We start from the raw sequence: 17,198 nt of genomic DNA on the forward strand, positions 1-17,198 counted from the left end.
ATCATAGATAGCTTTTTTGTACTATTAAGAGTACCCTTTTACCTTATTGGTAAGGAACTAATCCATTCTGGATGTGTAATTATTTCTTCAACAAGTGTCGCTCCTAAGAATCGAACTATTAACATTTTACTCTTTTAGAGAATCTAGTAGGACCTTAGATTAGTAGACAAACTTTTTGTTGGTAAATTCATAGCTAGTTCAAGCACTACATCAAGGACAAAAACAAGAGACATCTAAATCAGGATCTAAAACAAGAACATCCCCCCTTAAGAATATTATTTTGAGGGGAAGAATTGAATGGTTGAATATTGCCAAAGAACAAGAGATACCCATCAAAAGCTCTTGCTGCCAATTTTATAGAGGTCGTTAAAGACCTAAATAAGGGTATTAAACCACCTCAATGGTCTAGGAATAGAAGAGAATTCATACAGAACTACACTAATGAACAACAACCAAAGGTAACAGTTAGATTCAATTGAATTTTTATTTCATCCAACTCTTCAAATTTGAGTTTGCGAACAGCCGGAGATAAATCAGTAAAAGCTAAAAGTTGAGTAGAGTTCAAAACATTTTAAAATACAAACTAGCAAACAATGTTTTTCATGGCAAAACAATTGGAATTTCAAGCTGGAGAGGCTAAGAGTAACTCTATGAAGATAGCACCTTCTCTACTTCAGATGTCACCTCTTTGGGAGGTTTCTCAGCATGAAGGTTAGCAACAATGCTCTTCTTTGAATAGTAATCAATAACCTGCATTGTCCAATAAACAATTTTTCATTGTAGATGTAAACCATGAGAGAAAAGGGGTCAAAGGAGTACATAAATCTAGATAAATGAAATGTTGCTCCAACAACATTTAGAATAGAAGACTCATATCAACACATCTGAAGTTGAAAAGGAGAGGCATAAAGAGAAAACTTAACAATTAACATAAACTTCAAAATTAGAATAAACAAAACATTAGAATACATCATCATGGTGGCCCTATGCATGACAGCACGAGGCTCCCAACTGGTGGTATCTGGGAGGGTAAACGTGCGCAAACTTATTCCCACAAATGGTGAGACTTCCAGGATTTAACCCATGACCTTTACCATTGCACCAAGGCTAACCCTCTAGATTATTACATCATTTAGGGTTTAGACACACACACAAAAGTTGCTGAATGCATTTATAGCAAAGTTTCAAATTTTACTGAACCTAAGAATCAAAATCCTCATACCGGTTCAGTTTGCTTGTGGAATGCCTCCAGTCTTGACTTGAGAACAGCTGCAGTGTCATCCTTGCGCTGAATAAGAGGTTCACCGGTAACCTAGAGGGGAAAAACAAATTTGACAGTGAAAAACAACAACCAAACCTTAATCTCACTAGGTGAGATCTGCTACATGGATCAAATAACGCCATAATGCTCTATCATAAGTCATGTCCATTAACAAAGTGTTGATCTCCAAATCCTTCTTAATTGTTTCACATAATGTTTTTCTTGGCCTCCCTCCGCCTCTATGTATTGGACTAACCTGCATTTGATCTACTTTCCTTAGTGAGGTTTCTACCAATTTCCTCTACATATGCCCAAACCACCTAACATGAGATTCTACCATCTTTTCTACAATAGGAGCTACCCCTACTTTCTCTCTAAAACATCCATTCCTAATTCAGTCTTATCTAGTATGTACGCTCATCTAATGCAACACTTTCATCTCTACTACATTGAGTTTATTCTTTTGTTAGCATTTTATATCCAACATTCAGTCTCATACAACATTGCAACTCTTACAATTGTGCGGTAAAATTTCCCCTTAAAGCTTGAGTGACAATGTCTAATCACATATAATACTTTACACACTCCATTTTATCCATCCAGCTTGACAGAGAAAGCAGTAATTAAAACAATTTCCTAGGTATGGTCAGCAATTAAAACCAGCAGTTTCCTTGGAACTAATTTCCCAAAAAATAAAAAAATAAAAAATTTAAAAGAAATGAAGTGTGGCTTCGGAAAAAAGTCTCCTTCAACGTGAGATTGAGTGTAAAGTGAACGAGTAAGAACGTATCCACTCTTAATTAGTTAAAGTGGGTTGGATCTCAGTGTACTTTAAAAATTGAAGTCTTTATTAATCAATGCTCAAAGCACCATTAACGCTCACTATACACTCAAAACTCATTTTAGAGGAGCCTCATCCCTTATTATTGTATTTGTAATTATCATCCTACTCTTTATGATGATAAAAGCTTTTAAAATTTAAATAAATGACTTGTGTTATGTCCCTATAAGTAACATCAATCATATTTAGGGCATAGGCATATAGCATTTTTATAGAGACACAAACTCACATCATCAACTCCGGAAACCTTGGGAGGAGCAAATTTTGTATGGTAGGTTCGGCCACTTGATGGATGTATCCAGCGACCAGTAATTCGCTCCTCGAGGATAGCATCATCAATTGCAAAATTGAGCACCTTATCAACTTTAACTCCTTGTTTATCAAGCATCTCATCAAGCTGTAAGCAAAGAAAAAGCAAGTTCACATTACACACAAGAGCAGCATGTAGAAGAGTGAAAATAAACAAGCATTTGGGTGCATATAATATAAGCACACAACTAATATTTCACACAAAAGAAACTTATGAATTTTCTCAAATGTCCAACCATTATACCTTCTGTGCTTGGACCACAGTTCTCGGAAAACCATCAAGAATGAAACCCTTCTGACATGATGGTTTCTTCACTGCTTCATCTATAATGCCAACAACTAAGTCATCAGAAACAAGTTCTCCCTGAAAATGCATAAAATAATGCCAAGTTAGAAATTTCTAACGAAAATTTCACAAAATATAAGGAAGATCCTCAAGCAAGAGAGTATACAAGAGATCCTACCTTATCCATAGCTTCTTTAGCCTTAATGCCAAGAGGGGTTTTAGCTGCCACAGCAGCTCTTAACATATCACCGGTAGCTAAGTGACACAAACAGTACTCATCCTTTATAATTGGGGACTGAGTGCCCTTTCCTGACCCAGGTGGACCTGCATTAACAATTTGTAAAGTTTATACTCCACTTGGATTTTTTAATCTATTGCATACATATAATCGGGGATTCTTAAAGAAATCACCTTAAATGTGCTAACCAAGTCAAATATGGATCATGGAGAATTACCATACCTGAAGACTACAATTGCTTGTAGAGTAATCAGAATGTAAGTGTAAGAAATAGCACATCAAATTACATAGGTAGCGCATGAGCATTACATAAATGATCATGCATATATGAAATTCCTATTTATAAGAGGGGGGGAAACATCATGATTTACAATGCTAACTCCTCTAACACATTCTTGTTCAATTTGAATCTTCATAAAGAAATTAGTATTGTGCTTCACTGTTCCTAATTCGAAACTAGAAAGGAAATCACCATACGAAGAAAGGAAGGCAATAGAAGAACTCTTCATTTATAAAAGAGAAAACACATTAGTATGTCGCATTTTACATACCAAGTCTTGCTAAATAAACTAATACAATTTGAACGTTGAGGGAAGCAACAAAAATGCAGTGCTTTCCTGCTTCATGTTTTTGTCTAACAAATAGAAAAAATAGCATCACAAAAAGACAGGACCTTTAAGGAGTAAGGCTTTTTAGGTAGAAGTGTGTCATAAAAGTAGGCATATACTTTGCCTTATAGTCCAATATCAAATAATAAGCATGTGACGATAAAATGCTACAGGGTCAAAAACACTAGCACATGATTGATTGAAATCAAATATTCAAAGACTTCAACAACAAATCAGCAACAGCTACGCTTTTTTACACTAAGTGGGATTGGCTACATGAATCAAACAAGACCATAAAATGGCGCACCATAGACCATATATGTAGACAACCCGTTTACATCAACATCCTTAATGATTTTGCCAATAGTTTTTGTTAGTGTTCCTATACCTTCGGCTTTAGCTATTTGGTTACCCTCCATATGATCTACTCTACATTCTCTCCGGTGGAGCTTCTTCTACAATTCTCATCCACACATGCTCAAACCACATAAACATAAGATTCAACTATCTATTCTACAATAGGTGCTACATAAAATCTCTCTCTAATGCACTCTTTATAAGCCCACTCCTCAAACGCAACATCCTCATATCGGCTACATTCAGTCCAACATTTAAAACTTAGTCACATAAAATGCCACAGATCTTAAAATCTTAATAAATGTCTGAAAGTCAAAAACAAAAACAAAATTAACATTTGGAAGGAGAAAAAACAGAAATTCATAAACCCACACGAGAGACTAAATTTCATTTTCTTCTCCACTCGTAACTGAAGAGATTAGCTTATTGGGTACCCACAAAAAATTTAAAATAAAAAAACAATTTTTTTTCTTACAAAATTTAAAAATATGAACTAAAACATAAAAAGAGACAAATGGGTATCCAAAAAAACCTAACAAAATTGAAAAAAAAAGGTATTTGAATAGAATAAGATATGAATACCAATGAGAATGAGACGCTTATCGGGTTTGGAATCACACTTCAAACGACGAAGAACTTCAGACATGAGATTGAGAGTGGGAACATCTTCCAAATTAGGTGATGATGTAGTCATTGTTCTGTGTAATTCACCGATGATGTTTTTGGTGGTTGCTTGGTTTTTCTTGTAGTTTCCGTCGTGTGGTTGGTTGATGAAACGACGGCGTAATGATGAAGATTCAATTCGTTGAAAAAGCTGGGGTAGTTCATGTAAAAGCCCAATATTTGTGGAAGTAGTTGAGGCCCATTAAAAGATGGAATCAATAAATATTTGCATGTGATTATTTTTGCTATAATACAACTTTAATAATTAGTTTTAGTAAAATTAAAAATTAAAGAAGAAATTTACATTAGCTACACATCATTACTTTGATATTGCCCTGCAGGGTGTTCAGTGATTCTTTACTCATTGACACAATTATGGAAGAATATCTTTTTTAGATTTTGTATGCAATGTGATTTTGGAGGGTGGTGAAGAAAAATAATTGAGAGTTATATAAAATATACTTATATGATGACTTTCAAGTTTTTTATTTTTTTTTTCTCCCTCTATAAAAACTAACTCCCAAATAAACTTTTAGAGTATTTTCCTTACTCTCTTAAGGATGTTATTGACAAAGTCATAGAAGACTCTCCTTATTTAGAGGATGTCATTGACCATTGTTCAAAGCCTTCGATCATTGTTTTTATTTATTGATGTTTATGACTTTATCAAAACCCAATCAATGTCAAAATTAGATTATTATTTTTCATAATATCCACATTTTTTTTATGACAAACCATAACTTTGATATTAAAAGTTTGATTTGGGTGTGTTCTTTCTATTTTATATATCCCCCTCTTTCTTTAAGATATCAAACATTTCTCCCCCTTTTGACATTATCAAGAAGAAGAAAAAGCAATAATATCCAAGGTACATATATTGAAATAACATACAACTTACATACCAAAGTCAATAGTTTAATAATCAATGTCCACAAGACATTTTACTCAAAACTTGAAGATTTGAAAAATTTTGAGGATTTTTTTACTAAAGAAATCATGAGAAATGAGAGAGGAAAAATCGGTTATTCATTTTCAAATGTTGAGGATGGTATTTATAAAGGTTAGAACAGTTCCAAGTTTTATTCCATGAGGTTCATGATGTTTGAGAAGAACCTAGTTTGTGTGGGTATGTGATGCCTGAGTTTCAAATTTGAAAGAACACTTTCAGCACACATTAATCGGTTATTGAAACATGGTAATCTGTTACTGGATCTTACTGTCCACTAAGTAATCGACTACTCTCCTCAGTAATCGGTTGTTGACATTTTTTCTCAATCGCGTAACATGTTACTCTAACCTGTTACTCTCTTTCAAGTAACTCGTTACTCTGTTTCAAGTAATTACTTGGTTTTCTAAAAACTCCTTTTTAGAAACCTTCTTACTATTTTCATCCCTTTAAAACTTTGCAAAACATTTTTTAATAGGTTTATGTGCAAACCAAATTAAAGCTAACTATGTAGGTAAGACCCTAAACTAGAAATAAATAGAATCTTATCTATGAAATTGTGTTTTTCATTCCTTAAGTCGTTCAACATTTTTCTTCTTTTATTGAGGCTCTTCTTCATATTTGCTATTACTATTGTTCTTCAAGTCTAATGGAGTAATCATGTGATAGTGTTGTCTTTAGGCCGTTGAATCGGGTTGAAGCCGACTTGGAGTTAACTTCTTTGAGATTTAAGTGGGTTAAGGACTTGCCATCATATATTGGAGCAAAACAATGTTGAATCGGGCTAATGGCAACCTTGCACCACATTGGATTTTAATAAGGGACTCCATAACTCAACTTAGTATTTATAGAGGACAAATAGATAAGTATATACTAGAGAGAATGTCGTAGAGAGATTTTAAAAAGAAAAAATGTGAATGATTTCCTCTGTTTATCTTGAATGTGATGAGTTTACCTTGCGTCGGGGGAATTTCTAATAACATCATGGTTGAGATCACATTCAAGTCTTTTCAATCAGCAAGTCTAGTAGGCTTATGATGGCCCTTAAATGCCCTCTCAAGGTTCTTCCCTTGTAAGTTACCATATAGACCGTATCTTTGACGTTATTGGGCCTCAATGAGTAGGTTCATATTTTGGGTCTACTTTGGCATTTTAGGTTTAGATCTTCGTGTATTAGCCGACCCGTTGGTCTCTCGGGAACTCATGGCCATTCCAAGTGTGTAGACATGCTGGTAGGAACAATTGACTCTATTATGGTGTTATGGTCATAAGTGGGCATGTCATCAAATTTATGAGTTTCTAGCTTTATTCTCCGATTGTTATCACTTTTCATCCATAGGAAATTTGGTAAAGTTTTTTAGTGTGTGTCTGATTAGTTGTATGTTAATCTTGAGATGGTAAAATATTTTCTTCTCCTTCCTCAAACAATAGGTTGTGCATTGTTAGAAACAAGTGAGAAATCAAATAATAAAAAAATAGAAAGAACATAGAATAAATGCATTGAATTTGTGAATGAGGTGTGGAACCTGATTTTAAACATATATTGTTACTTGGACTCCAAGTCATTTGGAAGGGGGTAAAATTGTTGGACTCAATTTTTCATTCTCTTCTAAATAATTTGGAGAAGCAACCATGTTTTGTGGATACAATGGAGAACACTATATTTATACCCAATTTAGAAAATATGGGTATTGAAGTAGAGTTATTCTCTCCGTGAACAATGTAGAAAACGTTTTGTTGGATCCACCTATTATTATCTTGAAATATTTTTATTGTGATACTCTTCCAAAATTACTTTTTTTTTATAATTTTAAATATTCAGCTATCAATGCACATGAATAGTATCATTTGATAAGGCGATGCAGAAGTTTACAAGAAACATGAAAATATTGTCCCTGTATTGTAGCAGAGTGCACTGGACCAAGGGATGCATTACAATCCAGTTTATGGATGCCTACTAGAAAAATTGGTTTATTAATTATCATTATGGCTTATGTGATGGTAAACTTTAGAAATTTAATATTGACTTTTTTTGTGTACTATCAAGGGTATATCCTATTTTTTAGAAGTAATTAATTCATTTTGGGTGTATGACTTTCCCTCCTAACAAGTGTTACTCCCAGAAATGGAACCATTTCTTTTGTTCATCCTGATAATCTAGCATGACCTTACACCATGGTTAATATTGCCTTGAAATCAATTAAATTATTTTAAACTCACATTCACATCCTCTCAAATTGGAACATAACATACTTGATAAATTATGACCTTGAGAGATGAAAATAAAACTAAGGTCTCCACATATTTAGTTTGTGAATGCATTTGAAATTGTGTGTCAACTAGTGTTTTAAATTGCAATTGTAGTTATGGTTGTGGTTATTGCGATTGTGATCATTGTGGTATGAATTATTTTGTGACTACCAAGCCGAGACCATAAAATAATCCATACACCAACCCTAGCCTATTTAAACCTCCAAACTGAAACCAAATCCATCCTAAAATTGCCCTAATTTCACAAAACCGAATTCACACATTCACAAAGCCTAAGATCAAGCTAAAACGATCCTTAAATCAAGGGCAGCCCCTAGAGGTTGTCATCACAAATGTATTTATTCGGATTCCTGAAGACGACCATCGGTCGAAGATGTTCTCTGGAACTTGCAGTATGCTTCTCAAGTCCAGGCAGCAGCTGATGGGGATCAGAGAATTTAATACTCCTCTATATCAGAGATAATGAGTGACTACTGAATTTTGAATTCATGCAAAGCAGCTCCAAAAGATAACCACTATTTCAATATTTCAAGCTTTGAAATTCTTATAAAGGGTAGGAATGCATTGGTTACATCCCCTATTCTGTAAACTTTGATCTAGCATGTATTATTTGATACCTCTGCAAGTGGAAATATGTTTTATTTCGATTCGGATTTCGGCATCCCTAGCTACAGTCCACTTTTTCTGCACTACACATGTGATTCCCTCTACTTTATTGATAAATAAGGAAGGAAATCATGCCGTGCATGGGAGTGGTTCGGCAAAATTTGTCAAGTGCAATAGAATAAAAAAAAGGCAGATTTAATGAAGGACAGGATGAAATCAATTTTTAGATGCCTTGCTCAAGCATTGCTCTGACCCTCATCGGAAGACCATAAAGCCTGATGAACCCTGCAGCATCAGCTTGATCATATATCTGCCCACTCTCGAATGATGAAATATCCTGCCGGTACAAGCTGTAAGGGCTCTTCCGACCAGTTACAGTTACAGAACCCTTGTACAACTTTAAAGTCACAGATCCTGTCGTGGTATCTGTAATCTTTTGCATAAAGGCGTCCATGGACTCGCAAAGCGGATCAAACCACCTTCCAGCATACACTAACTCTGCGTATTTGAGGGCCAGGGAATCTTTCACTTGAATTGTTTCACGGTCAAGTGTCAAAGACTCCAACTCACGCACTGCAGCGAATAGGATTGTCCCTCCTGGAGTTTCATAAACTCCACGGCTCTTCATACCTACAAGCCGATTTTCAACCATGTCAATCCGGCCAATTCCATGCCTTCCACCAATCTCATTGAGCTCAGAAAGCAAGGACGCTGGCGAAAGGCTCTTCCCATTGACTGAAACAGGAAGCCCTGAATCTATCCCAATTTCCACATATCTGCAAGGCATAATAAAATAAGTGCGTGTTTTTGAAATAGTAAGAGTTAATGAGAAACTTGGAGGCTATAAACAAAGTCAACAGACATGTTCAGAACATGCTTACTCTGCTTGATTTGGAGCATCCTCTGAGTCTATAGACATCATGTACATATCCTTTTTCGGCTCATTTGACAGGTCTTCCAGAATATCACCCTTCAATGTAACAAATTGCACAAATAATAACATCAACATGTCATATCAGTATTCAGTATATTGTTTTTGTAGCTACAGCACATAAAGCATAAACCTATATCAAACTAAGATTTAAACTTTTAGCAACTTCTGATAGTACAGCAAAGGGTTGAGATCGCGCTTTCAATTTGACGACGCACGTGTCTTTTATACTAGTAGAAATAGGAAAAACCGGTATGACCGCCACAGGGTAAACCACCTTCTCTCAGGCTCCAACTGATTCTATCATAGAGTCAAACGCTAGACAATAATCCCCCAGAACACAACATCTCAATTAACATGTATATTCCCAGACACCCAGCTATGGTTTCGTTTGAAGTTTGAATGAAAATAATTCATTTTACTTTCATAAAACTTGGAATAGATCTTTTATGCTGTAACCTTGACGTTGCAAATAAAGATGGGGCAAACTCTGAGAACTGAAAGGTTAGGATCCGAATGAAATGTTACATATTAAAATGTAGGAATTAAGTGTTTTTAATGATAGATTAAAATTATAAACAAAGGAACACACTAGATGTGAAACCCATTCACATATCAAGAGCTTAAGCTTCACAAATAGTAAATTGCTGGCTGTCAAACTTGGGATATTCTCATGTTAGGAGAGAGATAGAAACAGACTCGATTAAAACACGGGTTTTGAAAATACTTTGTTCCCTTATTGCTCCTCCTGAGGACCACATAACAAGCGAGGATCCGGGACTATTAAACTTTTGACCGTAAAAAGTTAGAAGACGTAGCTAACTTCAACAGCTGAGTTAGAATAAGAATAAAGTTAACCTGAAAACCTTACCTCATGGCTAAGGTGCCAAAGGTTCCTGTCCCTGCTATATATGGATTTCTTGGTCACAGGAACGGGTACGTTATGCTTCTTAGCATACTCAATAGCATCCTCCCTCCCTGTAATATCCCATTCCCTCCATGGAGCAACGACATTTAGCTTGGGATTTAGGGCAAAGAAAGTCAGCTCAAACCGAACCTGAGCAAATTATAAACAAATGTGTCAGGAAAATAATTGAATGATGTAATGCTGCGAGCCTAAGAAATAATAATACATGCCTGATCATTTCCTTTGCCTGTACAACCATGAGAGACAGCATCAGCTCTGACTTCTTTGGCAACATCCACCATGGCCTATCAACGCGTTAGAAATCAACATTATTTATATAAAAATAGAAGGTATGATGTAAAATGATGGTCATTATGATTTTTTCAATATAGTGTATAATGCAGTAAGAGCGGAGAGATTAAATTGCTTCGTCAAAAGAGAAGTGGAAGAATTGAGATGCATCCGGGGGTAATGAGATATTAAATCTCATGTATTGAAAACAATGCAAACTTTAACTTAGAAACTAGCCTAGTATGTCTACTTAATCAGAAATGTACCTTTGCAATAACAGGGCGAGCCATCGAGGTTCCAAGTAAGTACTTCCTCTCGTAAACTGCACCAGCACGTAGGCAAGGAAATATATAATCTCTAACAAATTCCTCCTTCAAGTCCTTCACCACTAACTGAGAGGCCCCACTGGTTTTGGCCTTTTGTTCCAGACCTTCCAATTCATTTAAACCCTATGGAGTTTGGCATTTGTTACAATCTAAGCATGCAGCACATAATATTGGATACATCTAGTTTCCCTACTCAAGAGTTTACAGTCTCGAAACCTTTTTTGAATAACAATGTACACAACAATAATCCTGATTATAAATATTATAGAAAGTAAAGTTTACGAACTATAACATACTTGGCCAACATCAGCAGTGAAGCAAACGACATCACAACCATAGTTCTCTTTGCAAAACCAAAATGGTTGAATAGGAGATTATATGCAATAATATGGCGAAGCAGCACATAAACCTTATTATAAGTATACATTAAAAAAGATAAATATGTGTGATACTTTTCAACTAAAAACATATAACAGAAGTAAAATGACAGGGTTTACTGACCATTATGACATTATCCCATATCATATCCTAAATTCCTTAAGAAGTATGAATTCCCATCTCTGACTCCTATTCTTTACTCCAAAACTCAAACTTTTTGGCTTAAAACTCACCATATCACCAATACAATCTAAAAAATGTTTCTGATTTACATTTCTAAAGAGAAGCCAGTTATTCAAGATAACTTCATCTCCAACTCTTGTATTTTTTCAGCCAGAATCAGTGTTTTAAATTGCAGTTGCGTTGCGTTTACCGCAATTGGGGAAAATTATGGGACATGCGGCCAATGTCAATGCCACTGCGAAGACTCTTAAAACCACAATATTGCGGTTGTGCCACACTTTAGAATCCTGACCATAATATTAAAGGAGGTAGGAGCATACAATATTAAAAACATAGGATCGTGACTAGTAGTAAGCATGTCTTTGGTAGAGCTGGAGAAATTAGAATTTATACCTCAGCCATGGGACAATGACTGAAGTGTCTAAGCCACCACTGTAAGCCAGCACAACCTTATCTAATTTTCCACGTTTCCCAGCACCCTTCTTGATTTCAGAAATTTCTGTGTTTGCTTCAGTCTGGAGCACTGCCTTTACAACTGCATCTCATGAAAACTTTATCATCATTACAAACATTAAACATTAATCTCTAACTCATGCAATTGTCAACGAAAATCACCCATATCCTAAATTCCTAACAACCCCGGATAAACATTTCAGAAACTTATTTATCTGACTTTTCCGACGTATTCCATTAATGGATATTGGTTCCAACATGGGTGTGAAAATACAAATTTGCACAGTGGAAGTGGGGGTTACTAGCCAGGTAACTAGACAGTGTTTACCTAAGATCATGCATAGCTTATATTTCAAATAAATAAAGGTAATGCCATCATAAGCCAAGAAAATATACACTATCACCTTGAAGATTACTGGCACCAACACTTGTCCTCGGCCTGAACTACATTAAGTACAGAAATCCAAATTAAAACCATCAGAACAGCAAACAAAACATGGATGTCAGAATCAGAAGAGACTCAAACTCAACAAAAAAAACTATGCATGTAAATTTGAAGGACTATTATACAACCTCTTTGAATGATAATGGACTAGGCTTGCATAACTCGTGATGTTGTAGCTGCTCTGCAAACCCAAATAATATTAAACACTTCAGTGGAGTTTACCAAGATCAAATGGATAAGTGTTCAATTCATGTGGGTGACACTTGTTGGAGAGGTAGTACAAAAAACGGGATAAACAAGCCATGAACAAATTGTTTCATACCCAGTTATCAAAATGTTAACTTTTTCACAAAATCATCATTTGGGGTTTTCCAAACTTACAACTTTACTTGATATTCACCATAATCATGATTCAAAATGGAACCTTTCATTAAAAAAACACGAGTTTGAAGGAAAAAACTATAATGAACCTTTTCCATGAGGTCGTGGAGAAAGAATAGCGGCGTATGAATGTATGAGAACTGCGTTCATCTGGGTCATTGTTACAAAAGCAGCCACAATTGCTCAACCTCACTCACTCACTCACTCAGCTTTTATTTTCTTTCCTCGTAAACTGTTCCACAGTGCACACACTTTTTGTCTGTTTCGACAGTTTTATATGAAAAACTCGTTACTTACGATGTTTTTCAATGATTTGTGTCCAAAACAATAAAGAAGGAACAAGAATTATTACTGACATAATGGTAATTAAGAAGGAACAAGAATTCCTAGAATCACACATGCACATTTATCTGACATATAAAAAAATAATAAATATTTAATTTTTTAAATAGATATACTTTGGATAATATATCTTTATTTATTAATGTGTAGCAAGCTATATTAGAATTATTGAAATGAGATCTTTTCTTATTTAATATTCTATTCTATTAAATTTTCGGTGAATATCTTAAAATTTCGAGATGTAAAAGTAGATTCTTAGAGTGAATTTGTTTCAGTTTATAAAAAAATATTCCTATGAATAGTAGATAGGAATAATATATATACAAGTGGCTGAGGTTGTAAAAGCTTTTCTGTTATAAAACTTTTCTTGGAAGGTATATTCTCATGGTTTAATGTTTTTTTATTATCATAAAATAGTTTGAGAATGTTTCATTTGCACATTTAAAAATTATGATTTTTCAATTATACACATGTTTTCCTCTAACTTCACATTTTCATCTAATTCTCAAATACCCAATGCACTTTCCCACCTTTTCTCCTTTTCCCACCTTTTCTCCTTTTCCCACATTGAATTTACATGATACATTTATTTGGCAATTGGATTTCTAGATTTTCTTTTCATATTTGACTTTATGTCGATCCACATTCTTAGTTTATGGTAATAAGTAATTAATTTTTATATATTTTATTTTATAAAATTAGAATGTCTTTTTATATTATATATACTTTATATTGTATTTTTTTTGTCTTTATTAAAATATGCAACTTATAATTGATGTGTTTGAGGTGATTATCTATGATTATATGTTTTTTTGTAGAAAATAAAAAAATTGAAGGGCAAGAATATATAAATTATACCACGGTGGTGGTTACACCATATTTTAGCTTTATATATAGTATATAGATATGGAAATATATATATATTTGATTTTATATATATAGATAATAGATCCGTTTACATCCAAGTTAAGTTAGATATGTTAATATACTTACTATTTTCTATATAATACTTTTGAGAATATATATATATCATAAACAAATATAATTTCAAATTATTTTTCATGAAGTAGAGGTGTTAAAACAGGCTACTCAGACGAGTTTGGCCGAGTCCACATTGAGTTCAGGCTAAACTGGACCGAACTAAAAAGTCTATGGGAAAATAAAACTTTCATTGAAGAGAAGCAAATGAAAGGCTTTCATAAATATCTCGTAGAATCGAGAATGAAGTTTTCATTTTGTACATGTCAGATCATGAATTAGTAACTGCATCCAATCTCCAAAAAAATTCCAATTGTTTCATTACAATTTATAATATCAAATTGTAGTCTAAACCCGCCCTAAGCAGGTTGTGGGTTGTAACGGACGGGCCGCATAATACTAAAAAATATTTAGTTAAATTTTAACATATTTAATATATTTAAAATATATATATATCATTTGATATTAATGTATAACTTTTGAACACAATTGTTATGTTCAATACAATCAAACTTATAGATATAATATCTTGTGTTTGAATTAAGACGTGATGTCAAGTCCACATATATGATTTTTAATATAATTCATTTATTAAATCTTTCATCCTATTGGACTCTTACTCTCTAACACAATGTAATTTGTAACTTCACTTTCATATATAAACATTTGGACACTTGATAAGTGCCAAATATACCTAAAAATCATACACTTTTATGGCACTTGTCTTAAGCATAACTGAGAAAAACCAACTTAAAACAATACTTTTTGTATAAAATATACAATTTGGTATATTTGTGTTTGTATTGCCTTACTATGTATTTTTTAGGAAATAAAATGAAGAAAAGAACTCATGGTCAAAAAGCAACAAAAGTCAAGAAAACCAAGGTGCTCAATTAGGCAGCTGAGCGTGGAACAAGCCCCGCTGAGCTGACCTGCTTGACCTGACCACCTCCCTAACTTGGCCACTTGCCTGACCTGGACCAAACTGCTCAACCAAGCAGCTGAGCGGACCTGTTTAGCCGCTCAGCCTAGCACCAGACTAGGCCTGGCACGGTTAGAAATATGCTTGACACAGTCAGACACGAGCTTGGCACAAGCCAAGCTGCTCAGCGGTCAAACCAAGCTGCTCAGCGGAGAACCAAACTCCTGGTCGAATCAGAAAGCACCAAGCCACGTCCCAGTCAACACGGTCAGAAGCTGCTGAACAAGTAGCTCAGTGGTGAAGCAGGTGGGCTGGGCGGTGCTTACCAGACTTGACTTAACCATCAAGCAAACCATGAAGTCATCCATGACCTCACCTCAAGTAGCCCACCATAGGCTTTTCAGAAGTAGCTTACAATAGCTGGTCTCATAGCCCACAACTAACTTTGGTGAGTCATGCACAAAGAGGTGACTAAGCTACTTGGCCAAGGACCAAACCCATGCTGAAAGGTTTGGTCAGCTGCTGAGCGATCCAGCTCAGCAGCTCAGCGGTCAGGATGTGAAGCCTATAAATATAGGTCATTTCCTTTGAGCAAAACAGATTGTATTTGAGCATTTCTTCACTAAATTCTCTCAAAAAACACCGGAAGGCAGAATTGTCTCATTTAGGAATTCTTTCTTAGCTTAGAGTTTTAATTTTCAAGTAAGTTTTATAATTTTTAGTTTAGAATTCAAGAGCAGAAAAGGAGATGGCAAATGAGATGCGAAAATCAATTTTGTACTCTCATTTGGTACTCAAAAGCATCCAATCCTTGGATGGATAGCTCATGCTCCTAAACATTTTCTTTTGAACAAGGTTATGTATTTTCTACTTCTTCTTAATTTACAAAAGTTTGGATTTTAATCATTCAAGTTGGTGCTTTGGTTAATATTATTTGTTTGAGAAGAACTTAATGCTCTTTTTAGATTGATCACCTAAAAAATGATTTCAAGTCAAAAAAACTACTTGTTTCAAACACTTAACAAATAAACTTTGGAGTAGTTGTACTACTTAGTTTATTTGCCAAGTTAAGCATGTTTTTATTAAGATCTTACGTTCATCACTCATTCAATATTAGAGTCACCAATGGTTAGGGCGTGACAACCTAATCTCTTTTATGGTCGTAGTATTGTTTAAGTGATGAATATAAGTGTTTATGATTCTACCATTTTAGGATATACACTAAAAGGAGGATTTCCGACCTTGGTGTTTGGGGTTAACCACGGTAAAACATAAGAACTTGTCTAAGTAGTTCAAACTCACAAGAAGTTGAGAAATTTATTTTCCTTATTCAAAAAGATTTTGTCTCCTTAAGAATTTTTGAATACTTAGTTTATTTTTCTTGTTGATTTATTTATGTGCAAATAAAACCGAAAAATCACCAAAATATGTTTAAACCATTATTTGTGCTTTGACATGTTTACATGATTTATTTTACTAGGCAATTCATTGTGGTTCGACATAACCTTATACTATACTACAATTGAATCTTGAAAGATGTGTAAATTGTAAAATAGTAAAATGTTATCAATAAATTTATTTGTTGAAAACACCTTTCAATATACAAAAGTGATGAAACTAACTACTAACTTTTCTTTATTGGTATTTACTTCCCTCGTTTTATTTATTCTTTAATACCAACCTTCCTTAAGGAAGAAGTTTGATTTGTTAATAAAATGAATCTGGGAGTAAATAAATAAAAGGTCACTAAATTTATTATTCTTTTATTCTTTATTTATTTACTTGTATCTAACAACTAATTATTCATCACTTTTATATATTAGAATACCATTAAACCGATGTTGGAATTTATTCCACAAAATCGAGATGGTATTGAAAGGTGCTTAATAATTATGTAATAGGTAATTGTTTCGATATCATTATACCGACGTTAGAATTTATTCTAACAAAGCCCAGATGGGGTAAAGAATGAATGACTTATTTACATGATCATTAAGAAAGTAAGTTGAAACTGGAATATTCTTGAAACCATTATACCGGCGTTGGAATTTGTTTCAACAAAGTCGAGATGGCGAACAAAGAATAAAACCAAGTTCTCTTACTTACAAAAAGAACATAATGAAAATGAGAGTATTAATCTTTCAACAAATTGGTACTGATGTCAGGACGATTTGTTGAGAGAGGAAAACTCCCAACTAAAATAAAAACACTAAGAATGCTTTCAACAACACTATAAAAAATATTATATTTTGTATGCTCTTTATGAACACTTTCA

At 34.2% G+C, this 17,198-nt stretch overlaps 2 protein-coding genes across 3 annotated transcripts; both read right to left on the reverse strand.

Moving 5' to 3' along the window:
* On the reverse strand, positions 413-4,708 carry LOC109327162 (adenylate kinase 4). Its single transcript, XM_019560225.1, has 6 exons — positions 4,483-4,708; positions 2,876-3,021; positions 2,656-2,775; positions 2,332-2,499; positions 1,223-1,312; positions 413-750 (listed from the first exon to the last, which is right to left on the reverse strand). Exons 1-6 carry the CDS (start codon positions 4,592-4,594, stop codon positions 649-651), a joined length of 738 nt encoding a protein of 245 aa, XP_019415770.1. The 5' UTR covers positions 4,595-4,708; the 3' UTR covers positions 413-648.
* Positions 8,378-12,912, reverse strand: LOC109326288 (argininosuccinate synthase, chloroplastic-like). 2 transcript variants are annotated; one of them, XM_019558991.1, is made up of 10 exons: positions 12,771-12,912; positions 12,429-12,481; positions 12,278-12,299; positions 11,796-11,943; positions 11,138-11,186; positions 10,782-10,964; positions 10,455-10,529; positions 10,189-10,374; positions 9,268-9,356; positions 8,378-9,162 (listed from the first exon to the last, which is right to left on the reverse strand). In XM_019558991.1, the coding sequence occupies exons 1-10, from the start codon at positions 12,838-12,840 to the stop codon at positions 8,610-8,612; spliced, it is 1,428 nt and encodes a 475-aa protein (XP_019414536.1). In that variant the 5' UTR covers positions 12,841-12,912; the 3' UTR covers positions 8,378-8,609. The 2 variants fall into 2 exon arrangements, with proteins under 2 accessions (XP_019414536.1, XP_019414535.1); XM_019558990.1 differs by having other exon boundaries at positions 11,796-11,937; positions 12,260-12,299.

Source organism: Lupinus angustifolius, chromosome LG14, assembly GCF_001865875.1.
Source record: "Lupinus angustifolius cultivar Tanjil chromosome LG14, LupAngTanjil_v1.0, whole genome shotgun sequence".
In the NCBI taxonomy this organism is placed as follows: Eukaryota; Viridiplantae; Streptophyta; class Magnoliopsida; order Fabales; family Fabaceae; genus Lupinus; species Lupinus angustifolius.

Bases quoted from the DNA above. Each gene is read 5' to 3' on its own strand.
- LOC109327162 (XM_019560225.1), bottom strand. From the start codon at position 4,594: ATGACTACATCATCACCTAATTTGGAAGATGTTCCCACTCTCAATCTC. The intron at 1,313-2,331 runs GTGAGTTTGTGT...TTTCCCCTCTAG, and splicing joins AGGTTTCCGGAGTTGATGAT to GTTACCGGTGAACCTCTTAT. The intron at 751-1,222 runs GTATGAGGATTT...TGGACAATGCAG, and splicing joins TCCACAAGCAAACTGAACCG to GTTATTGATTACTATTCAAA.
- LOC109326288 (XM_019558990.1), bottom strand. From the start codon at position 12,840: ATGACCCAGATGAACGCAGTTCTCATACATTCATACGCCGCTATTCTT. The intron at 10,375-10,454 runs GCATGTATTATT...TAATTTGCTCAG, and splicing joins CAGGCAAAGGAAATGATCAG to GTTCGGTTTGAGCTGACTTT. The intron at 9,357-10,188 runs GTAAGGTTTTCA...GTTACATTGAAG, and splicing joins TTTGGCACCTTAGCCATGAG to GGTGATATTCTGGAAGACCT.